At 40.8% G+C, this 25,256-nt stretch overlaps 1 protein-coding gene across 4 annotated transcripts in view; it reads right to left on the reverse strand.

Moving 5' to 3' along the window:
• Positions 1-25,256, reverse strand: part of LOC140486975 (uncharacterized) — a 436,936-nt gene that overhangs the window by 13,144 nt on the left and 398,536 nt on the right. For all 4 annotated transcript variants that reach the window (XM_072586267.1, XM_072586266.1, XM_072586268.1 and 1 more), the window contains 13 exons: positions 24,393-24,524; positions 20,571-20,699; positions 20,185-20,313; positions 15,823-15,951; positions 15,129-15,257; positions 13,477-13,605; positions 10,531-10,659; positions 7,346-7,474; positions 5,980-6,111; positions 5,255-5,383; positions 4,732-4,860; positions 3,899-4,027; positions 766-894 (listed from right to left, as the gene is read on the reverse strand). In XM_072586267.1, coding sequence (XP_072442368.1) covers positions 766-894; positions 3,899-4,027; positions 4,732-4,860; positions 5,255-5,383; positions 5,980-6,111; positions 7,346-7,474; positions 10,531-10,659; positions 13,477-13,605; positions 15,129-15,257; positions 15,823-15,951; positions 20,185-20,313; positions 20,571-20,699; positions 24,393-24,524 — 1,683 coding nt within the window. The remainder of the gene's footprint in view (positions 1-765; positions 895-3,898; positions 4,028-4,731; positions 4,861-5,254; positions 5,384-5,979; positions 6,112-7,345; positions 7,475-10,530; positions 10,660-13,476; positions 13,606-15,128; positions 15,258-15,822; positions 15,952-20,184; positions 20,314-20,570; positions 20,700-24,392; positions 24,525-25,256) is intronic.

The following is a 25,256-nucleotide window of genomic DNA, read 5'->3' on the forward strand; positions in this document are numbered from 1 at the left end:
GGCAGTGCTTAAGAAGGACTATGCAATTTTCTGTATTGGAGAGATGTTCAGTAAATGCTGGTCTAGCCGGGGATGCTCAGAAACCCAAGAAGAAATAATAAAAAGTAATTTCTGCCTTTAGGATCCCTACTACCCACAATGTCCAGTGTCCTCTTAAAAGGTGTTGGGCCACCTGGTTGAAGTTATACAGGACAATGTTGATGCCTCTCCTGGAGTACTGTATCCAGTTCTGGTCGCCCTGTTATAGGATAGATATGATTAAGCTGGAGAGGGTTCAGCAAAGATTTACCAGGATGTTGTCGGGAATGGACGATTTGAGCTTTAAGAAGAGGCTGGATAAGTTGGGACTTCTTTTTCACTGGAGGGTAGGAAGTTGAGGGGTGACGTTATAGAGGTTTATAAAATCACGAGGGGTATATAAAAGGTGAATGGCAGGCATCTCTTCCCTAGGTTGGGATTTAAAGCCGAGGAGGCATATTTTTAAGGTGAGAGCAGAAAGATTTTAAAAAGACATGAGGGACACAGAGAGTGCTTCGTGTGTGGAATGAACTTCCAGAGGAAGTGGTGGATGCGGGTACAGTTACAATGTTTAAAAGACATTTGAATAAGTCCATAAATAAGAAATGTTTGGAAGGATATGGGTTAAATGCAGGCAGGTGGGACTAGTTTAAATTGGGATTATAGCAGCATGGACTAGTTGGACCAAAGGATCTGTTTTCATGCTGCATGACTCTATGAGTCTATAAAAGATTCCTACTAACTCACCATGCTCACAGTTGTTCCCGTAATACCCTCTGGCACACTGGCAGTATCCGGTTACTCGATTACAGGTGCCATTATTTTGGCATGCACAGTCCAGCTGGCAGTTTGCACCAAATTTCCCAAGGGGACACTCTGGAAAAGATAAAACCAAAATGGGAATGCCGTTTCAGTGAACTCTGCCTCAATCAGAATCACCAACACGATTTACAATAACAGTGATCAAAATACTGCTGATACTAGAAATCTTCAATTAAAACGTAAAGTGCTGGAAAGTCTCATCTGTGCAGAGAAAAACAGACAACATTTCAGGTCAATAACCTGTAGTTAGAACTGGGAAGATTTAGAGATGTAACAACTTATAAGCATATGCAGAGAGTCAAAGCCATCTTTATTTTTTTGGATTGTAGACTTAGAAATGGGAACAAAATACTTCTTTTAAACCAAGGGACTGTGAAAGAAGATGTCGCAGGTTTTAAAAGAATGAGTTAGTGGAACTTACTGTGTGTTGTGTGCTCAATGTTGGCTTATACAAGCAGTGGGGGAGAATGCTGCACAGGTTCTGGAGCTGTGTGTCCAGGACCAGTTTTTGACCAGTCACTGATTTTGATTGGATTTTTAGCATGACCAGTTGTATGTGCAGGCAGGAGTACTTAGCACAGTAACAACTTCAGGATTGGCTCATGGGCAAGTGGTTTAGTGTTTGGAGAAAACAGCAGGAATATCCAGCCTGTGAATCGGAAAACACCTCTCTCTCATCCTTCCGTGAGTGGAGAAGTAAAATAAAGTCTTGAGCAACGAGCTAATCTCTCTCTCTCTCTGCAAATTCCTAAATTGAAAGTAAAAACGGAAGCTCACTTTCAGAAAATGCCCTTAGGATCCCTACTACCCACAATGTCCAATGTCCTCTAAAAAGGTGGTCATGTTGAAGTTTCACAGGACAATGTTGAGGCCTCTTCTGGAGTACTGTATCCAGTTCTGGTCACCCTGTTATAGGAAGGATATTATTAAGCTGGAGTGGATTCAGAAAAGATTTACCAGAATGTTGCTGGGAAAGGACGATTTGAGCTATAAGAAGAAGCTGGATAAGCTGGGGACTTAAAAATACAAATCTTCAAGTGGACAATAAAAGGTTGAGAATCATTATGTCCATAACCCTGTCGCCTCATCAAAAAGTCAAAAGCAAATGGAATTCAAGTAAAACACCTCATCAATGCCCACTGTCCAGACCTCAATATCACTGATATTTCTTTGTTTGTTCTCAACCCTTAATATGTGTTTTGTCTATTTTTGGGTGTCTGTTTCTAAGAGAATGGATTTTTTAAGGCCCTTTGTTTAAGTTATAGATAGGAAAATAGTAATCGGTCCTTCTTTTCAGTCATCGGTCAAAAGCATTTTGAATAAATAACTGCTAACTTGTAATGTACAGAATGGGATGAGTGTTTTCTGTTAATTGGAGTTCACCAGTCAGATACACTGGGGATTTTGGAGAGTTTGAATAAATCCTTTCACACTTGCATGACTCCAGCAGTAATGGGCCTTGATTTCCAGTGCACCATGCCAGAGAGTTGTGGCAGGAGACAGGCAATGGGCTCAAAAACAACGATGACAAGAAATGTCATAGGACAACAACTCATAATAGTTAAAATAATTGCACTACTTTACCTATGTTTGTCTTTCTGCTACATTTTTCATCCTGTTTTCTCTCTATCTTTCTCATTGTCTTTGCCTCTGTTTCTATCTACATAGGAACACAGGAACAGGTATAGGCCATTCAACCCATCGAGCCTGTTCTGCCATCCAATAAGATCATGGCTGAACTATGGCCTACCTCTGCATACCTGCCTTTGTCCTGTATTCCTTAATTCCTTTGCTTAACAAAAATGTATCTATCTCAGATTTAAAATTAACAACTAATCTAGCATCCACTGCCATTTGTGGAAGAGAGTTCCAAATATTTACTGCTCATTGTCTTTAGGTGCTTCTCAATATCCCTCCTGAACAGCGTAGCCCTAATACTCTGTTAGTGGCTCCCTCGCTCTCCCTTTGTCTTATCCATGTCTCAATGTTTTCTGCTTTGTTTTATTATAATTTATCAAGTTAAGATGTCAGCCTTGGCTAATTTGGTAACATTCTCACCTGAGTCAAAAGTTCGTCAGCTCAAGCGCTACTCAAGCAACTTAAGCAAACAATTTAGGTGGATGTTCCAATAGTGTACTGAGGGAGTGCTGCAGTGTCAGGAGTGCTGCAATGTCGGGAGTGCTGCAGTGTCAGAGATGCTGTGCTCTGCAGGAGAAAGTGAGGACTGCAGATGCTGGAAATCAGAGTGGAGAGTGTGTGGTGCTGGATGAAGGGCTCCTGCCCGAAATTTCGATTCTTCTGCTCCTCGGATGCAACTGCTGTGCTTTTCCAGCACTAGACACTCGTGTGCTGAGCTCTGCACCTCAGCCTCAAGGGATTGAATAGTCTACCTCTGTACCTGTCTTCCAATGCTTAAGTTGATCTTTCTAACATTTCTGCTCTTATTCTGTGAATTTTCTTGATCTTCTCCTACTCCGTATTAATTTATTGGAGGTAAAAGCCATTGCTTTATTAAAAGGGAAATCTCCTTATATGTAGCTTTAAAGGCATGTCTAAAGCCAATGAAAAACACAGATGTAGAAGATAAAGAATTGACAAAGAGATGTGAAACAGGTTTGCCAACTTGAGTCATGTTCTTAAAGGGTTCATCACAAGACCTCTAATATCTCTGACTAACCTTTACACCCAACCTCCAATTCTTTTTTTACAGCTAGTACCTGTTAAGTGTTTAAATAAAATTAAGAAGCACAGCATTTTAAACACCCTGTATGATTTTACTCCCATATTGCTTGCAGGAGATTAAGTTCCTGCAGACTCGAGGACAAATGTGAAAGGTTATCAACCCAAGGGAGTGTTTCTAGTGACAAGGAAACCCAGTCTTGAAGGTCTGTATTCTGAAAAAGATTATTTTCAATTTACATTTAATTTCTGATCAAATGTACCCACAAATTTCAAATGCAGGTTTTGCATACTGGAACCTTCAAGAATTGATCTCAAAATGACATTAAGTGCTTTCCTTGTGAATTTTAAGCTTCTGTTGAGTGTACGATGTGCTCACCTTGTCCACATAGGGCCCCAGTCCAGCCTAGACCACAGGAACACGAACCATCAACTGGGTTGCACAATCCTCCATTCTTGCACGTACAGACATATTGGCATCCCTGACCGAACCTGCCTTTAGGACACACTGAGTATACAAAATAGTGGTTACCTACCAAACACATTTCAATATCAATGTGCGACAAAGAGACTGAGATTAGAGCTAAGAACCCTAAGGTCTGGTGAGGTCAGACAAAGTGTGGATGTCACACTATATTTGTTCCACAGGTAATGTAGGCTGGTGATCATCTCCTACAATTCTTCCATCAGATCATTAGTCAAGAAATGCTGTTAGACCTTTCTCAGACCATTAATTATCTTTGCTTTGAATCACAGAATGAAAGAACTGTTATGGTGTAGATGAAAACCATTCAGCCCATCATGTCTGTACCAGTTCTATTACTGAGTGCCAATCTCCTGCATTTTTCCCTATTTCTATCCAACTAACCATCCAATGCCCTCTGTGGAATCTGTGAACCAATAGGACATCCTATTTCCATCAAAAACATATTACCAAGGAGGCCTCACAAATGACTGAAACCAGGGACAGAGATTCACACAAACGCATGCAGATTTCATGAGGAGTTTTGCTGATGTTGTAACACACATGCAAAACTTTACTTTAAACCTTGGGTTTGAAAACTTTGAAGTCCAGCCCCATCCAGCTCCGATACTAAACTAGATTGTTGTTTCACTGTTGAAATGACCTGCCCTCCTAAGACAGGTTGCCAGATATCATGTGAGCGAATAGCAAGGGCCCATCACTCAGACTCGGGACAATATGTTACTCACCATGTTGGCACTGGGAACCAATCCTGCCTGCTGGACAGATACATCTTCCAGTCACGTGGTCACACTTTGCACCTTCACCACAGGAACAGGCTGTAGAGCAATCCATCCCGTAGTATCGAGTGGGACAGGCTTGGGGTAAAAGGAGACGTAGTGTTAACCCAAGGTCACTAGTCTTCTCCAGAAACCAGAGCAGACAGAAGCAAACTCAGAGCATAGACAGAGACCATTCAACCACTGTCTTCATGCTCACTTTCTGCAACAGATATCTACATAATCCCATTCCTCTATTGCTTCTTCACATGATTTAAGATAATTACTTTTTCAAATATTTATCTCCAAGACATGATGTGGATTTTGTTTTCACCTGCAGGCACAGAGGATGGATTTTATTTTATTGATAATGTTTTAAAGTCTTCTGTCCCAATTCAGTTGAGGGTTGGAAATAATGCACTCAGCCCCAGCTCTCTAATGTAGATCCACACCCTTCAATAACTGAGTCCTCCTCATGTTGCTGTTCACTTACTCTGATTACAGTCAGCTCCGACATACCCAGGTGGACAGATACATGTCCCAGTCACTGTTTCGCACAGGCCTCTGTTCAAACATTGACACAGCTGGGCGCAGTTGGATCCATACCTCCCGTCTGGACATCCTTTTAGGGGATTAGAGAAGAAACAGAACATCACAAGATAATCAGAGACCTGTCCACCCTGCCAGAGAATCACCTATTCACCTTTCAAGGGCTTTTCTCCACAGCCCATTGTGGCTGTACTAGTTCTTAGAGCTTGATTCATTAGTTCCATTCCTTCCTGCCCATTCTTCATAACCCTCAATATTTTTCCTTTTCAAATATTTACCCAATTTCCTTATGAGGATTATTACTGAATCAGCTTCCATCACCCTTTTGCATCTTGTGGCACTTTGCTGTCAGCCAATTGGCTGCCACAGCCCTACATTAAAACAATGACTACATGTCAGGCAAAGTCCTTGATATGGCAGTCAAGTATTTAGGGGGATTCTGAGGATATGTAATGTGCTATAAGAATACAAGTTCTTTCCTTTTCATTGCTGCTCAGATCAACAGTTAGGGGATTGAATGTAAGGCCATGCAACTGAAGGATGCACAGCTATCTACTGAGCCACTCAAAGGATTCAGTCAGTCTTGCTTTACAGTTTATCTTGACTGTTGCCTAAGGTGCAGTGACCACCTGTGGATCATACAGGTCAATCAAGTTGAGCAAAACTCACTCAGGTTGCAGTTGTCTCCATGGTAACCAGGTGCACAGATGCATTCTCCACTCACTGGGTGGCACTGTTGGTTTTGAGCTGAACACTGGCACACCTGGTTACAGTTCTGTCCATAAGTACCCGGGAGGCAGGCTAATGAAAGAGACAACAGATAAAATGTGTGAAAGGTTAACTGCAAAGACAAGCAAAAAAAGAGAAAAAAATGATAGGTAAAAATCTGCAAGAAGACTGATAAAGCTATGTAGTCAATGCTATTTGACTCTAAATGAGCACTTGAAATATCATAACATTCAAGGATGTGGGATACATGCAAGAAATTGTAATTAGAATGCCTTTAATGGTAGTTATGTTAGTGAAGACTCAGTGAGCCAAAGGGCCTTTTCTGCACTGTATGCCTCTATGACTTCTTCTGGAGAGGCATAGTTGGTGAGTCAGCATCTGAGTCAGAAATTGCAGGTCAGCAATTTGGATTGGGCTTTCAATCAGCAATTTACAGCATCCATACACTTGTTGTTCCAGCATGTATGCTCCAACTGCCACTGTGTCACTCTGGCGCTATCATAACCCTTTCATCCCCAAGTCTTTATTGACCAAGCTTTTGGTCATTTCTCCTTATGGCTGGTTGTAAAATTTTGTCTAGGAGAAAGTGAAGGCTGCAAATGCTGGAGAGTCAGAGTCAAAAAGTGTGGCACTGGACAAGCACAGCAGGTCAGGCAGTATTCGCCCGCTCCTCGGATGCTGCCAGACCTGCTGTGCTTTTCCAGCGCCATACTTTTCGACTGTAAAATCTTGTCTAAGACTCCTGTGATGTTTTATAACGAATAAATGGAATATGCATGTTGAGTTTTTCCCGAATCAGAAGTTTGTGGGTTCAAGCCCTGCTCCAGGACCTAATGAGTATTGGTGTACTGTCGGGGAGATGCAGTGTTTCGGCTAAGTGTCTCTGCCTGCAGGAGCAGATACTCTGTGTACCACAACACCACTGGAAGATAAGCAGAGGGTTGCTGGTATTTTGTTTTACACTATTTCCTTAATGAACATCATCAAATGCAAATTAAGTGGTTATTCATCTCATCATTGCTTGTGGGATCTTGCTGTGTATATCTGCTTCTTACATAACAGTCATTGTACCTCTTGGTAATTTGAGGTAAACTGATTAAGGGCATCTTGAGAGACTTAATCAATACCAGCCTCTCGTTTACTCATAACGGAACCAATTATATTTTGATGTAGTGTCAAAGGAAGAATAATGCTTCAACTGATGCTTTTCTTCGAGACATGAATCAGTTTTAATTCAGGTTTTCCACAATTTTATTCCTGATGATTATTATGAGCGTGATGAAGACAAATGTCATGAAGTACTTACTCTGTTCACACCCATTGCCTGTAAATCCTGGAGGGCAGCCACATTCACCTGTCACATGGTTGCAGGGGGTGTTGGGGGAACAGTTACACCGCTGCGCACAATCGTCACCATAGTAGCCAGGCCAACAAGCTAGAGGAGAAGGCGAAATGAGGATTAACATCAGCTACAAGACTAATAGGAGGTTGTTGAGTTGAGTACATGGATAATGGACAAACTCAGTTATTTGGGCGAAAGACCAAGTCAAGATTAGGTTGGCAAATTATCTGGCAGCAAGTCTCATATAATTTCATATTAATTAGACAGTCCATTACGCCAAAATCACAGGGTATCCAGAACCAGGCACAGTAATAACAAATCATTAGCCTAATAGGCTTGGGCTTTTCTTAAAATACAAGGAAAGTAAGAGTGAGGGAACTTGAAAAAAATTACTATCTGCCTTTAAGTGATTTCAGTCAGTGACAGTAATGGAACTAAAGAATAGAACTATAATTCAACCTAGCTGTGTCCCTGGAGTAGCTTGGTGGACTAACCCTTAACTCTGTGGCCATCCAATAGTCATGGTTCACCTGATTCACAATGCGATTTCCCAGAGTGCAGTTTGGTCGCAATGAGGTTGTGATGGCAAGAACAGATGGACCATCACTGGAAAGATGTGAGGTGAGGCTCGTTTCCTGGACCATTAATACACGGTTCATTGTAAAGTGTGTTTGGTGTGGATCATGCTTCCAAGGTTTGCATTTGTCTCAATAAAGGACACCCTTGTAACTCAAGAATGAAATCCCATGATTTCCATTAACACATACGAACAGGGGAAAGATGTTCAAGTGTTTGTTTCCTTGTGAGTTCTTGTTGCAAACTATACCTTCAAGAATTTTCAGTGAAAAGTCTGTAAGAAGCATTGATCAGAAAAAGAATGTATCAACCACCTGTGAACTAATTTTACGTCTGGTACCACTTTCAGATTTTTCCTGGATAATGTCGCTTCTGGTTATTATTCCTCCTGCAAATAAATATTACTCAGTATCTTTAACCTGTCAACATCAATCAGACAGGAAGTTGATTTCCAAATTTTGGAGGTGACAGGGGATAGTGGAAGTCATTATGATGTACTCCAGAAAGCGTTTGACTCCAATTAGGGGAGAATTGTTAATTGGAGAATCCTAATTTGTGCACAGCTGTGAACAAGGCCAGAGGTTTGAGTTATTGGGGATTCAGTCTGATTTTGGAAGCTGCCATTTAAATGGGAGCATCACCTGAAGTGCCGGTGATGATGAAAGCTCTGCTGTTATAGTAAGGATTTCTATGGATATGAGGTCCTAGAAAAGCATCATAAGAGGAAGATGTAACAATGGCACATTCCTGATTATAATCTTCAAAGAACAAAGAAAGTTTACAGCCAGGAACAGGCCCTTCGGCCCTCCAAGCCTGAGCTGATTCAAATCTACTGTCTAAACCTGCCACCCAATTCCTAAGCATCTGTATCGCTCTGCTCCCCACTTACTCATGCATCTGTCCAGACACATCTTAAATGAATCTACTGTGCCTGCCTCTACCACCTCTGCTGGCAACGTGTTCCAGACACCCACCATCCTCTGTGTAAAGTACTTGCCATGTGTATCCCCCTTAAACTTTCCACCTCTCACCTTGAAAGTGTGACCTCTTGTTATTGAATCCTTCACCCTGGGAAAAAACTTGTCTCTATTCACTCTGTCTATAGCTTTCGTGATTTTGTAAACCTCAATCAGGTCCCCCCTCAATCTCCTTTTTTCAAATGAAAATAAACCTAATCTACTTAACCTCTCTTCATAGCTAGCACCTTCCATACCAGGCAACATCCTCGTAAACCTTCTCTGCACCCTCTCCAAAGCGTCCACATCGTTTTGGTAATGTGGAGATCAGAACTGTACACAGTATTCTAAATGTGGCCGAACCAATGTCTTGTACAATTTTAACATGACTTGCCAGCTCTTATACTCAATACCCCAACAACATGTGAAATTGGTGAACAGAAAACAGACATGGAAATTGAGAATCCTATCCAATGTTTGTCATACCCTCGACCAAACATCCCACGAAAAGACTATTAAATGGTCCACACTTTTACAATAAGCTCATCAGACCAGTCAAATCCAGGTCTACCCTATTCTCATGGTTGTAATTTTCCAAAATTCTCTAGATTCCCAGAAGGTCTTATCAGATTGGACAACATGAAAACTAACTCCACTATTCTTGAAAGGAGGAAAATAGTAAACTTCAAGCCAGTTAGTCTAATATTTAATACAGGCAAAATGATAAAATCAGTTTTAGAGAGATTATAACAGGGCACTTAGAAAACAATGCAATCGGCAGCATCAATGTGATTTTGTGAAAGAGAAACTATGTTTGATGAATTTATTAGAATTAAGGAAGTAATAAGCATTACAGACAAAGAGGAACCTGCAGGTGTAATATATTTAAATTTCCGAAGAACATTTGATAAGGTGCCATAATGGAGTTATGACACAGGAAAAGAACTCATGGTACGCAGAGTAACATAGTAGCATGGACAGAGGATTGGTTAGCTAATTGGTTACCTGGAAGCAGACAATAGACCTAATTAGACAAAAATGGGAACTGCAGATACTGGAGATTAGAGTCAAGATTGAAGTGGTGCTGGAAAAACGCAGCAGGTCAGGCAGCATCCGAGGAGCAAGAAAATCGACATTTCGGGCAAAAGCCCTTCATCAGGAAAGTAGGCCATTGTTTGAATTGGAAACGTGCAACAGAGATCAATGCTGGGATCTCAACTATTTACAACCTATGTCACTGACTTAGTTCAGAGGAGAGAATGTACAGTTGTTAAATTTACTCATGGCACGAAGACAGATAGGAGACTAAGTTGTGAAGAGGGCACAAGGTAATTGTAAAAGTACGTAAATAGGATAGGGTGGGATAAATTATTAGATACAGCAGTTTATAGGATTAAAAAGGGAGCCAAAGGTTATAGTAGGTCAAGGACTGGCCACAATCAAATCAGTCATAATCTCAAATGGTGGAGCTGGCTCGAGCAGCTGAATTGCTTACTCCTGTTTTCAGTTTGTACATTTGTACTATGACCTAAAATGGAGAAGGAATGTTAAAATTAAGGTTATGAGACTGAATTATGAAATTCTGGACATGATTTTTACATTGATCAATTCACTGACCTTTCTCGCATCGTCTCCCTCTCCATCCCCTGGTGCACTGGCAGTTTCCTGTCACATGGTGACATGATGCTCCATGCTCACAGTTGCAATATTCCTCACAGAACTCTCCATAGGTACCCTTTGGACAAGCTGTCATACAGGGAAACAGGTAGGGGCTAGTGTCAGACAGGAGTCCCAACAATAAACAGACAAACTGCAATTTGCAGGTCAAATTGAGTTGTGTGGTAATTTATTCACAGTCCCCACGACTGAGAAAGCTTGCCAGGTCACAAGCAAATCAGCTTAAGAGCAGACTAGAAAGCTTCTCATTCTATTGCAAACTTAAACAATAGAGTCCCACCTTGCCATAAGATGGCCTCTGTTGCCAGTAACTGGGTTAAAATCACACAATGCCAGATTTATTTGGAAGTACTAGCTTTCGGAGCGCTGCTCCTCCATCAAGTGGCATTCTGTATCTTATGATCCTGTTCCACAGCTACCTGATGAAGGAACAGCGCTCTGAAAGCTAGTACTTCCAAATAAACCTGTTGGACTATAACCTGGTGTTGTGTGATTTTTAACTTTGTCCATCTGAGTCCAACACTGGCTCCTCCACATCATAACCAGTAACTGGGGCAGTAGTGAGTTGAGATTCTTAAATAACTGCGCACTGACCGCTTAAAAGTGTTTATTGCTAGTAAGTCAAGAAAGTCTTTAATGGACTCTCCTACCCATCCTTCTTGATGAGGTGGCAAGGAGGTGAATATTTCTTCAATTCCAAAAGTAGGGAGGAGATACAGAGCACAAAACCGACAAGAGAGTAAGGTTTAGGAACATCTACAACTCATGCTAATTGAGAGATGAGCTTAATCGTAATTTTAACTTTTAGTTCTGATTTAACTTTTTAAAATGACACCAACATAGATTGAGGTATTTTTCAATAATTAATCATTCCAACTTAATCAAAAAAATGAGGAATTAAATTATATTCTTGTTGCCTGTGATTAGTTGCAAACACTTTCTGTGAGGGAACAATACTACATCGCCCCAGTCAAATGACAAGATTAGATTCCCTACAGTGTGGAAACAGGCCCTTTGGCCCATCAAGCCCACAATGACCCTCCGAAGAGCAACCCACCCAGACCCATTCCCCTACACTTACCCCTGCACCCAACACTATGGGCAATTTAGCATGGCCAATTCACCTGACCTGCACATCTTTAGACTGTGGGAGGAAACCGGAGCACCTGGAGGAAACCCACGTAGACATGGGGAGAATGTGCAAACTCCACACAGACAGTCATGATTTTATAATTCGTATGAAACTTAGGCTAACTCATGCTTTGAGGCAAAATCCTTTCACTCATATACATACCTATGTTTTAAAATTGTTTAGTTTTGTAACTGCCAGTCGGCAGCTTCTAAAATAAAATTGCCTGCTGACTAAAACAAAGTTGATTCCTTGTTTTTTTCTCTTTCTTTTTTCAACGTTCTCTGTGATTGGTTGACCAGCAGCAGTCCTCCTTTGATTGACCAATTTAACTCCCAATCAGCTATCAGTCCCTGAGCATAAAAAATCTTGGCGTCCAATCACCTACAGGTACTTAAAGCAGTAATTAGCCTACATTATCTTTCCAGGCCAGTGCCCAACAGCAGACATTAGTGTTCTGTTGACTCCTCTTTTTAAAAGAACGTTCCAGGTTCAAATCTCAACTGGCTCTCACAGTTCCAAGCCAAAAATGAGAAAAATAAAAGAGAATTGAGATAGCCTCAACCTAGTGAATTTAACAAATTCTGTAAACTTGTAAAAATACCTAACAATGTATAAGATTGCCCAGGTATGCCCTGTACTCAAAAAGCAGGACAAATCCAACTCAGCCAAGTACTACTACACCAGTCTACTCTCAATCATCAGTAAAGTGATGAAATCTGTCATTAAATGTGCTATCATGCAAGACTTGCTTAACAATAACATGGTCAGGGTTGGATTCTGCCAGGGTCAATCCCTGACCTCATTAGAGTCTTATTTCAAACTTGGACAAAAAATTGAATTCCAGAATGACTACCTTTGGCATCAAAGTCATATTTAATCAAGTGTGGCATTGAGGAGCCCGAGCAAAACTGTACTTAATGGGAATCATGGGGAAAACTCTATGCTACTTGGAGTCATACCTGTCACAAAGGAAAATGGTCATAACTGTTGGAGGTCAGTCATCTTAGCTTCAAGACATCTCTGCAGGAGTTCTGCAGAATAATGTCCTTACCCCAACCAACTTCAGCTGCTTGAGTAATGACCTGTTCTCCATCACCAAGTCAGAAGCGGAGATGTTCATTGATGATTAGGTCATTTCTTACATTGTTCATGATTCCTCAGTCATTGAATCCAAATGCAGCAAGGCCTGGACACATGCCTTCAGTGTCACTGAGTTAAAATTAAGGAACTTGTATCCTAACGTTGTAGATCTACTTAAATCAAATGGACTTCGGGTGGTTCAAAATACACTCACCATCCAACTTCTCAAGGTCATCTAGGGATGGGCAATAAATGCTGGCTCAACTAGTGATGCCCACACCCCATGAATTAATTTTAAAAATATGAGATTAAATCTCATCAAAGCAGTTTGAGAATTTGAACTCAAAAATGTGACTATGTTGTAAAAACCCTACATTTTCACAAATCTCTTTTACAGAAGGAAATCTGTTGTCTTTACCTAGTCTGGCTTACATGCAACTCCAGCCTCACATACCAATGCAATTGACACTTAACTGCTGTCCAAAGTGATCTAGTACGCCATTCAGTTATATAAAACTGTGATGAGAAATAAGGTAGCCCACTATCTTAGGGATGGTCAATAAATGGAAGCTTTGCCAGCAAGGCCCATACACCGAGAACGAAAGAATTGATTGGCTGCTAAAACTGCCTCCAAAACGCTCCCCCACTGGCTGACGTACTCAAATGTTACTCACGGGTTTGACATTTGTCACCTAACCACCCTGGCTGGCAGGTACAGTTCCCACTCTGACGATCACACAGCCCACCGTTCAGGCAGTCACACAGCAGTTGGCAGTCCAGACCATACTTTCCGGGAGTACATTCTGTTAAGATCAAGAGTAGGTTACCATACGTCGATAAGTTAGTTAGCCACTGAGGGCTAAATCATAAATCAGTTGATCCTCAAACCAGAAATTAATCACGTTATTTGTATCCGTCAAAGTCAAATTCAAGCTTCACGAGCGTAAAGGATCCAATATGGCAAGATTTGAAGAACAGCAAATAATAGTTCCTTGTATTAAGGGGGGGTAGATATAGGACTGATGTTAGGGGTAGGTTCTTCACTCAGCGAGTCGTAAGTTCATGGAATGCCCTGCCAGTAGCAGTGGTGGACTCTCCCTCTTTATTGGTATTTAAGCGGGCATTGGATAGGTATATGGAGGATAGTGGGTTAGTGTAGGTTAGGTGGGCTTTGATCGGCGCAACATCGAGGGCCGAAGGGCCTGTACTGCGCTGTATTCTTCTATGTTCTATGTTCTATGTATTCTCACCAAACAACATATCTATAAACAGGCTATCTTATTGTCAACTCATTGTAAATTGCCACTAACAACGAAAGTGTTTGTCTTGCTGATAAAAGACCCATTTTGTTGAAGCTTTTCATTTTGCACTCATCTTGCAAGAAACACCAATGTAAAGGGAAAACCTTTTTTCAACTGTATGAGAAAATAATGCTGATTCGTTAGCAAGTGGATTCTGATTGGTAGAGACGTTACCATGGAGAATGCAGCAGTTAGATGACAAATCCTCCAAGATGAACCAGAGAATGATGATCATATTTTGTTCTGAGGAAGGGTCTCTCAACCCAAAACATTCACTCTGATTTCTCTTCACAGATACTGTCTGACCTACTGAGCTTTTCCAGCAATTTCTGTTTTTGATTCTGATTTACACTGTCTGCAGTTCTTTTGGTTTTTATCACTTTTTTTGTTGAGTTGAAACAGGTGCAATACATGCACATGCTATTTCTTTCTTCCTGATATATGTATATTCTAGTACACACAAATGCACCACACTGCAAGTCTGATTGACAGGTTTACACTGGTTGTCATCGTAATTCTTAGCTTACTGAAAATTATTTAGCAATCATTATCCAATCAGAGGATCTCATCTAATATTAGACACTGTGTTTGGGTTTTCCAAACACATGCTGGTTGGCTACAGCTAGTACCCTGCTCGTTGCAAATAGCCAAAGGGACATGCCGTTTAATATAAACTACAAGTCCTTGGAATATACAGCCAGCATCATACTGGCAATGAAATTCATAAACCACATTACTCATCTGTGTGACAGACAGAACATCCTAAAAAAAGCCTCGACAAAATGAGTCCTTTTCCAGCAATATTCAAGTTCTGTACTCCTGAACAAGCACTTATAAAATTGCTTATAGTAACATTATAATACTATCTATATATCAGAGTATTATATCGGCTATGAATTACGTTAGGACAGTTTAATACATAACAGCATTTTTTTGTCTTTTTAAACATACCACAGAACCATCTATAACCCAAACAGTAAAGATAAGCAAAGCAAGAACAGTGTTTGTTCATTTTCACTACTTACCCAGCTCACACGCTACTCCCGTCCATCCTAATGGGCATGTACAGTGACCAGTCACATGATCACATGTTCCACCATTACGACAGATGCACCTTTGCAAGCAATTGGCACCATAGAAACCGGCTGAACATGCTGGGAAAGGTTTTAAAAACGGTCTTTAGATAAGGATGTTATATTTATCTCAAAGATGCTGTGCATCAGACTAAATTTTAGTGAGCTCTCAAATCAGTCCAAAAACACCACTGGGTCAAGATAGTCTTCAGTACATTAAAAAAACCAGGAAATAGATTTCCTGCAAAAGGTATATCACAATTGATGTATATGTAAACTCTGAAGTTCTCCAACACACACAGACAATAATTGAGGTCTCTGAACATTGCAATGTCATCTATTTGGTTACACAAAACCAATGGGGTTTGAGTGAAGGCTTTCTAACTTTAGTAGATGCTTCCCTGGAGGTTTGTCACACCTACGCTAACAGTGCGAGTGAGGAGGCAAAGAGAATGAGGTTGGGACAGAGGGGGAGGGGACGGTGAGAAACAGAGAAGGAAGAAAAGAGGAGGCTGATGAAGAGAAGTAGGGAGGGGTAGATCTGCAGGTCTCTGGGAAGCTGTGGAACTTTATAGCATGCCTATGTTTATTGTCATCTGTTTCAAAGGGAGGTGGCTGTATGGTTGTAGTGTGAAGCAGAATGTACCTCTCTGACATGTGGTTCCCGTCCAGCCAGGAAGACAGCTGCACTGACCGGTCACATGATCACAGCTGGCACCATTTAGACAATGACAAGACTGGCTGCAGTTCTCCCCAAATGAATGTTCTGGGCATGCTGCAGAAACAAAGAAAGAACATCAAGGACAAAGGATGAAAATGTACTATCGAGCACCCAAAACTTTAGCTCAGCTTAATACCAACCAGCATGTACATAGCATTGTTAACATAGTAAGTAGATCCCCAAAAATTTGCCAGGATTGAATAGTTTCACTGTGAGTCACAAACACTTATGTTTGTCCAAGAAGGTTCAAGAAAGCACCTCACCACCACCCTCTCAAGGGCAACTAGAGTTGTGCAATAAATTCTGGCCCAGTCAGCGAGACCCACGCCCCACGAGAGAATTTTTAAAAATGAAATATTATGGCAAGTGAACAAAGGCTTTGTCAAAGGGGTAGGCTTTAAGGATGTGCATAGTTAACGGGAAGGAATTCCAGTTCCTAATGTCTGAGCACCTCAAAGAAGGGTCACCAATGTTTGAATGATTCAAGTTGGTTTAAGCCTCATAGAATTATACAGAGGAATGGGAGTATAATGGTAATGTTACTGGGCTATTAAAAGGTAAAGTTGTCATACTCCTACTGGGCCACAGGGCTGCTATCTCAATAGAGAGAGATGTCTGGTGTTGGTTTAACCTGAGGGTCACCACGCCTCAGGTGAGGGTAGTGGTTGAGAAGGAGAACCTCAGTCATCAAACCTGTTCTGTTGACCGTACTCTGCATCGTAAACCAGTTGTCCAGCCAATTGAACTAACTGACCTCTGTTTGCTGGGCAATTAGTAATCCAGGGAATGAGAGAAGGAATGCCATAAGGCAGCTTGAGAATTTGAGTTAGAAGAACAGAAATATAATAGTGGTGTCAGTAAAAGTAACTTTTCAAATTGTTATAAAACCCAAGTACCTAATTTGTGAAGAAAACCTGTTATTCCTACCATGGATCTGGCTCTAATCATGACTGAATCCCATCCTTGCTGATTACTAATTGCCCTCTGAAGTTCCCTAGTGCTGCTTCACCTTTCCAGGGCAATTGAGGTGTCTTTTAGATAGGAATTGGAAAAGGTTCAGGTACGAACATCAAGTGAAATCAGGATTCAACTTGTCAGCGATGCCTTCGCATTGAAATAGCCTGTTAACAACTCACTGTTTCAGATCACTTCTGTAGAATAATAGTGATGTCAATGAAAATCAATTTGAGAGGAGAAAACTGGAAGACATTAACCTAGGACTAGTTAGATAATCCAATTTCTGATTAGTTCCTGACTGCCAACCAAAATAACGCTGTTAGAGTCAAAACAGACTTTAGTACTGTTGGCAAACGGAGGACGTGGTTGGAGCGACTAATATAATAATCAAAAACTGTGACAGGAAAGCAATACGTAGAACAAATATATTTTGTATGTATAAATTTGATCTAACGTCTACAATGTCAGTAGACGATAACAAGTCTTTGGCAACAAAATCAGGAGTAACAGAACCTAGTGGCCAAAGCTATTGAGATTGTGGCATTTATGGGGAGGTGATGGCATTGTGGTCATATCACTAATTGGATAATGGTCTGGGGATCCAGCATCAAATCCCACCAGAGGTGGTGAAATTTGAATTCATTAAAAATTTTGACTTAAAAGTTTATTGATGATCACAAATCCATTGTCGATTGACATAATAATCCATTTGGGTGGGCTCTAGAGGTAGTGTCACTGTTGGAAGGAGTTGAATCTCATGGCATCAGACCAAACATGAGAAAATAAATTTCCTGCTGATTGCTCTGTTCCACCTCTATTTGGCTGATGAATCAGCAATCCTCTATCTTGAACAACTTGGAGGAAGCATTGAGGTTGACTCTGTGGGAGGGGGGAGCCACTTCAGATCAAGCTGATTGGAACTAAAAGGACACAGCTACTAGATAAGATCTGTAGCAGGTAATAAGGAAACCATCAAGAAAGAAAAATATATTTGTCTTCATCCTTATTAAGCTGCCTGCTGCAGGTGCATCTGTCCGTGACGTTTTTGGCAAAAGTGATCACCATATAGTCTGAAGTCTGGCCTTTTCATTGAGAATACCTACATCATATTGTGTGGCACTTTCAAAGTGCTAAATGGAACTGACTTTGAAAAGATCTAGCAGCTCAAGACTGGACATCCATGAGGCATTGTGGGTCATTAACAGCAGCAGAATTGTACTCCAACACAATCTTCAACATCATAGCCTAGCATTTCCCCCATTCTACCATCACCAGCAAACCAGGGGATCAAGAGCTGATCCTGATGAAGGGCTTTTGCCCGGAGCATTGATTCTGCTGCTCCTCGGATGTTGCCTGACCTGCTGTGCTTTTCCAGCACCACTCTCTTGAGCCAGGGAATCAACCCTAGTTCAATGGAGAGTGCAGGACAGCAGATCAGGAACAGACATACCTGAAAATGATGTATCAACCTGATAAAGCTGCATGATAAGATTACCCATGTGCCTACAGCATAAGCAGCTAGTGACAGAAAAAGAGCTAAGCCAATCCACAACCAGCAAGCCTGTCACATCCAGTTGGCAATAGCAGACAATTAAACAATTCATTGAAGGAAGTGGATCCATAAATACCCCCATCCTCAATGGTGGAAAAGTCCAACACATCAGTGTAGAAGATACGGGTGAATTATTCACAACAATCTACAGTGGGAAGCATTCATAATATGTGCCAAGTGGATGATCCATCTTCACCACTCCAGAGTTCCCAGCCTTACAGATACCAGTCTTCAGCCAATTAGATGCATTCCCTGTGATATCAAGAAATAGCTGAAGGCACTGGATACTGCAAAGGCTGTGGCCCCAACAACAATCCAGCAATAGTACTGAAGACTCCAAAGTTAGCTGTACCCCCAGACAAGTTATTTCAGTACAGCTTCAACACTGGCATCTATTGATTATCGAAAAATTGCTCAGATATGTCTTGGATCCAAAAGACAGAAGAAATCCAACCAGGGCCAATAACCACCCCATCAGTCTGTTCTTGATCATCAGTAAACTGATGCAAGGTGAAGTGCTAATGAGCAGCACTTGCTGATCAAAACCTGCTCACTGAGGCCCAGTTTGGGTTCCATTCACTTCTTGACCTCATTACAGCTGGTTCAAACATGGAGGAAAAAAAGCTGAATTTCCAGAGATGTGTTGAGAGTGACTGCATTTGATCAACTGTGGCATCAAAGAGCTCTAGCAATAATTAAGTAAATGGAAATAGGGTCAAACTCTCCATTGGCTGGATCTTACTTGGCACAAAGGAAGGGAGTTGTGGTTGTTGGAGGTCAGTCATCTCAGCTCCAGGACATCTCTGCAGGAGTTCCTCAGGACAGTATCCTTGGCCCAACCATTCACAGCTGCCTCATCAATGACCTTCCTTCACCATGACGATTGCACAATGTTCAGCACCATTCATGGCTTCTCTGACACTGATGTCAAAAAGCAGAAAGATCTAGACAATATTAAGGCTTGTGCTGATATGGCAAGTAATCTTCATGCCAGACAAGTGCCAGACAATGACCGTCTCCAACAAAAGAGAATATGACCAACACCACCTGATGTGGCATTACCATTGCTGAATCCCCCACTATCAACATCCTGGGCATTACTGTTGATCAGAAAACGAACTAGATGAGTCAAATAAATACAGAAACAGGTCAGGAGTTTAAATCTATCTGGGACAAAGCAGCCTACTTGATTGTCACCAAACTCACAAACATTCACTCCCTCCGCCATCTACACACATATACAGCAGTGTGATACCATCGACAAGTTAGACTACAGAAATCCACCAATTCTGATACAGCACCTTCCAAACCTAAAACCTCTGCCATCTTGAAGAACACGAGCAGCAGATATATGGGAACCCCACCATCTGCAAGCTTCCCTTTAAGCTGCTTGCTCCCCTGCCTTGGAAATACATCACCATTCCTTCACCGTTGCTGGGTCAAGATCCTCAGACTCTTTCCCTAACAGCAATGTGGGTCAACCTACAGCACATGGATTGCAGCTGTTCAAGAAGCCAGCTCACCACCACCTTTTAAAGTGCAACTAGAAATAAGCAATAATTGCTGGCCCAGCCAGTGACGCCCACATCCCATGAGTAAATATTAATAAGTCAGCAGCGCACAATTAAATGGGAAATGTTGATATATAATTTTCTAATTGTAGATGATAATGAAAAAGTGGATGGAAAGATCATGCTAACACAAAGCAAAGCTGTGTATTTCCCTAAAAATATTCTGAATAATATAATAATGCAGAAAACTCAGTCTTGTAAACTCACACTGATTGCAGTTCAATCCAATCCAGCCAGGAAGACATGAGCAGGTCCCCGTTACATGGTTACAATGTGCACCATTGAGGCAATCACACATCTGACGACACTCCATGCCGTAAAACCCATGTGGACAAGCTGGGAAAAAAGCATTTACAGATCAGTACACTCACTCAGTCCATTTATATTGTACCAATGTCCATCGAAACAAAAGGAACATTTCTAACTGGTTCATTGGGTTGAGAGACAACGGGTTATAATTCTAATATTCCATTCACAAAATGTATCAAGAGACACAATAGGTCCTTTTTTCCATTTAATTGCATTCATACAATATTTCAGTTTTTACATGCAAATACAGCACCAGAAAAAAATCTATCATCATTGCTACCTACCTCGTTCACAGAACATTCCAAGCCAGCCCGCTGTACAGTTACAGGCTCCACTCACATGGTCACAAGCACCTTCATTCTCACACTGACACCTGTATCGACAGCCTGGTCCATAACTCCCTTCAGGGCACTCTGAGCAAAGAAAGGAAAATAAGGTTAGAGATCCTCTAAGTGAATCAGGGGCAATGCTCCCTTTAAAAATTTCCTGTGCATGTACTTTTTTCTCTCATTGGATATCACGGCACATGTAGTTAAAAATCACATAAAACCAGATTACAGTCCAATAGGTTTATTTGGAAGCACTAGCTTTCGGAGTGCTGCTCCTTCAGCAGGTGGTTGTAGAATATAAGGTCATAAGACACAGAATTTATAGCAAAAGTTTACAGTGTGATGTAAGGGAATCACGGCACATGTATTAAATCTCACAGAATAAGGCATGTAACGTATGTTTTCAAAGTGCTTGATGGCCATGCATCTGCACAGTTTAATGGAAACCTTGATTAGAATGGGGCCTGAGGTACTATAAGTGGGTCATGCTAAGGTTTGAGACAATGCAACTAGATTAACACTATAGAACAGAGCCTCTGTAGTTGGGTTTGGCCTGGGTCTGAGGTGGGATATTTGGGGTTACTCTGTGAGATATTCTATTATAACAGAATGGGCACATATTTGAAACTGTGGGGATCTCAAACTGACTTTCTATTTTCAGAGTCATTACAATTTTGAGGTATTTGTAATCTTCATCATACAAGTTCCCTGGATAGCATGTGCAAGATGACTGTGGAAGGAACTGAGAGCCTCATACAGTGTTACAGCTAAAGGTGTTTTTAAGAATAAAAAAACACTTAAGCCCACTGCGTGGACATTTTGCTCGATGTTGCTGTTGATCACTAAAGTAAAGACGTTAGATGATGCATTTTTGCTGTTTGAATATAATTGTAATGTTCCTGCCCATGAACTTTGGAAACTTGGTGTAGGATCCCAGCCCTGTAGCAAAAATGGGCTGGACTGGGCTCTGTAACCTCTTCCTTCTTGTGCAATCTTGGTCCAAATGTGGACTCAAGCCCCATTCCAGAGTGTTTAACACATAGTCCAAGCAGACACAATACTCCAGATGAACATTTTGTAGTGGAAAGTGCTACCTTACAGATGAAATGTGAAACCTCATCTCCTTTCACTATTCAAAGGAATTAACATAACGCTATGAAGCAAGGAGACATTTCTTCAAATTTCCTGGCCAACATTTATCCCTCATTAAATACCAGCAAAATAATTAGTTATCCACCTCATGTGATGTTGGTGAAAGCTTGCCATGTTTAAAGTGACTATTAAATTTCCCATCAAAACAAAAAGTTGTTTCACTGACTGTAAACCACTTTGGGATGTCTTGAGGGCATTGTAGGAGCCATAAAGAAGGAAGTTGTTTTACTTCATTTTGCCAAACTCCTGTAGAATGGGCCTCAGTTTTCAACAACGTTTGTTTGTAACCTGCAGTAGGACCTCATGTATTAAAAACAAGAAATGCTGGAAACACTCAGCAGATCTGGCAGCACCTGTGAGGAGAGAGACAAAGTTAATTGGTGGAATCTGCCCTCTTTCGTGGTGTGCCAGGAGGTTGAAAGGGCATTTATTGAGACAGAAAGGGTATTTAATGAAGAGGGATGGTAGCATTATTTTAAACCTCCTCCTTCCTGCCTGTGTCAGAATTAAGTTAGGACAGGAAGATTCAACATCCTGCACTACCATCAACTGAGACCCTCATTAATGACCACTTAAGGGTCTATTCCCACTACCACTGGTATTAATCCAGCAGTAGGTAAACCTGTCACCATATGACATGCAAAATGGGTAAAACTGTGCAGCCAACTTATTGCTCTCCATCCAGTAAATCAGTAAGGTGGCTCAACAAGATTCCACTCAAAATTTCATGTCAGTGACCTTCCATCAGAACTTAGTTAGCTCTGAACTCAGAGCTTAGTTCTCTCAGTGCCGTTAAGACGTGCTGATTGTTTCCAACATTTTATCTTTCCATTTCAGACTGCCAGTATCCGCAGTATTTTGTTCTTATACTAGTATCCCGTATGTTGCTTGCAAATGAAAGCTGCTAAACCTAGACTAAACCATAACTGAATGCATGTCATTCATCAATCTAATTGCTAGTTGCACAGGAGTCTACAGCGGCATCTCAATTTCCTATTATAACCCCAAGGTCATCACTTATAACTAAAAATAAGAACAATTATGCGATGTAGGCAACGTTATTTCACTTCGAGACTGACCTAGAGTCTCCTTCGCTGCACATACAAGGTCCCCATATACCAATATTAATTATTATTTATAGCATTCATCATTGAAATCCAGTTTTGCAGATGTTTGAAGATATTTATCAGCACTTTGAAAGCTGCAGAGGAAGTTCAATATTTAAAGTGTTACAGTTGCAAGGATATTCATTACTCTTCCTCTCTCAACACTGACTTGCTTGCTGTTGAATTTGGCTTCAAATGGTGCACCTTTAAGTGCCACAGTGCTGGGCCAAACAAGCTCACAGGGACCAATTGCACATTAAATCACTTCCAGATGTGAACAATGTTATAACTGAAATATGACTGATAAGAAAAACAGCCTAACGTAACAAATAGACTGAGATTAGCATGACTGCACAGATGCAACAGGGATTTTATGTACATCACAGTTACAGTGTTGACCAGGCGAGACTTATTTTCTCTAGAAATGAGAAAATTGGGAAGGAAGGGGTCATAAATATGAAACGGCTGATAAGGAATTCAGAGGAAACTCAGATAATAGTTAGAATATGAATTTACGACCACAGAGAGTTGTTACTGTAGTAATATAGGGATACACAATTTATTACTGTAGTTACTGTTGTAATGTAGGAATACCCAATTTATTACTGTAGTTATTACTGTAAAGTAGGAATACCATTTGTTACTGTTGTAATGTAGGAATACCCAATTTATTACTGTAGTTACTGTTGTAATGTAGGAATACCCAATTTATTACTGTAGTTACTGTTGTAATGTAGGGATACCCAATTTATTACTGTAGTTACTGTTGTAATATAGGAATACCCGATTCATTATTATAGTTACTGTTGTAATGTAGGAATACCCAATTTATTACTGTAGTTATTATTGTAATGTAGGAATACCCAATTTATTACTGTAGTTACTGTTGTAATGTAGGAGTACCCAATTTATTACTGTAGTTACTGTTGTAATCAAGGGATATCCAATTTATTACTGTAGTTACTGTTGTAATGTAGGAATACCCAATTTATTACTGTAGTTATTATTGTAATGTAGGAACGCCCAATTTATTACTGTAGTTACCGTTGTAATGTAGGAACACCCAATTTATTACTGTAGTTACTGTTGTAATGTAGGGATATCCAATTTATTACTGTAGTTACTGTTGTAAAGTAGGAATACCTAATTTGTTACTGTAGTTACTGTTGTAATGTAGGGATATCTGATTTGCACACTGCAAGGTCCAAGGAAGAGTAATGCAATAGGTAATTATTTTAGTTGAAGCTGATTTAATGACACTGGTGAGGGAAAAATTGTTCCTGTAAAGTTTCTGCACATTACATGTTAGTGCATTATCAAGGTCACTTTGTGAATAAACAAACCTGGTGCAGAGTTTACCCATTTGGTAGATTCGCCGAATTAAACTCCATCTGTTTAAACCAAAAACCATGGGGAGTCACCCAGATTCTGGAAATTTCCTTTAGCAATGTAATACTCATCCCTGGGAGAGCAACTGTGTTAAGTGATTGTCAACCTCATACTTCTAAAAGGTACTTACTCTGATCACAGCGCTGACCAGTAAAACCTGCCTCACAGATGCACTGTCCTGTGATACTGTTGCAGCTCCCATCACTGTTCCTGCAGTCACAGGTGTTCACACAATTTGGACCCCACCGTCCGGCATCACAGGCTTAAAAGAAACAAAATGAGGATTAAAGGCCTGGCCAACATGCTGAGGAGATTCTTGGTTAGAGACAAAAAAAAACTGCAAATGCTGGAATCAAGATAGACAAACAGGAAGGATTACATGCAAACCATTGACGTCTTCACCTCCTGACGCTGCCTGGCTTGCTGTGTTCTCCCAGTCTCCTGCTTGTCTACTGAGGAGACTCTTGGCAGGACTTCACAGTTACTTGCTAACTGTGCAAGTCCCCTACCATCAGCATTTGAACTATAACCTGGTCAACCACTGCAACATAGTAGCACAATATAGTGCAGTAGCCGAGTACTCCTCGATACTCTGATTCTTAGAATCAAGCGTTTAATGAAATGTTCACCATTCATCTGGACAACGACATCTGTATCAATGGTCATGAAGTTCAACACTATCCAAGAAAGAGCAAATGTCCGGATCAATCACACTGTTTCAGGAATCAATACCCATGCATTTGGTGCACTGTGTATGATCTACATTAACTCATCATGTCTACTTCTACATTACTCCCAAATCCCATATTCAAGAGAACAACAACTGAAGTCAGGTAAATAACACCAACCTGAGTTCTTCTCATCACCATTCATTGGACATCTATTGTCATTCTTTCACAACATTCAGTCAAAATCCTTTAATGTCATACTTCAAAATATTTATTGACCACCACCACCACAGAGAGTGTAGTAGTTCAAGGAGAAGGACAAGTAG

The sequence above is a fragment of the Chiloscyllium punctatum genome, chromosome 16 (assembly GCF_047496795.1).
Source record: "Chiloscyllium punctatum isolate Juve2018m chromosome 16, sChiPun1.3, whole genome shotgun sequence".
NCBI lineage: Eukaryota > Metazoa > Chordata > Chondrichthyes > Orectolobiformes > Hemiscylliidae > Chiloscyllium > Chiloscyllium punctatum.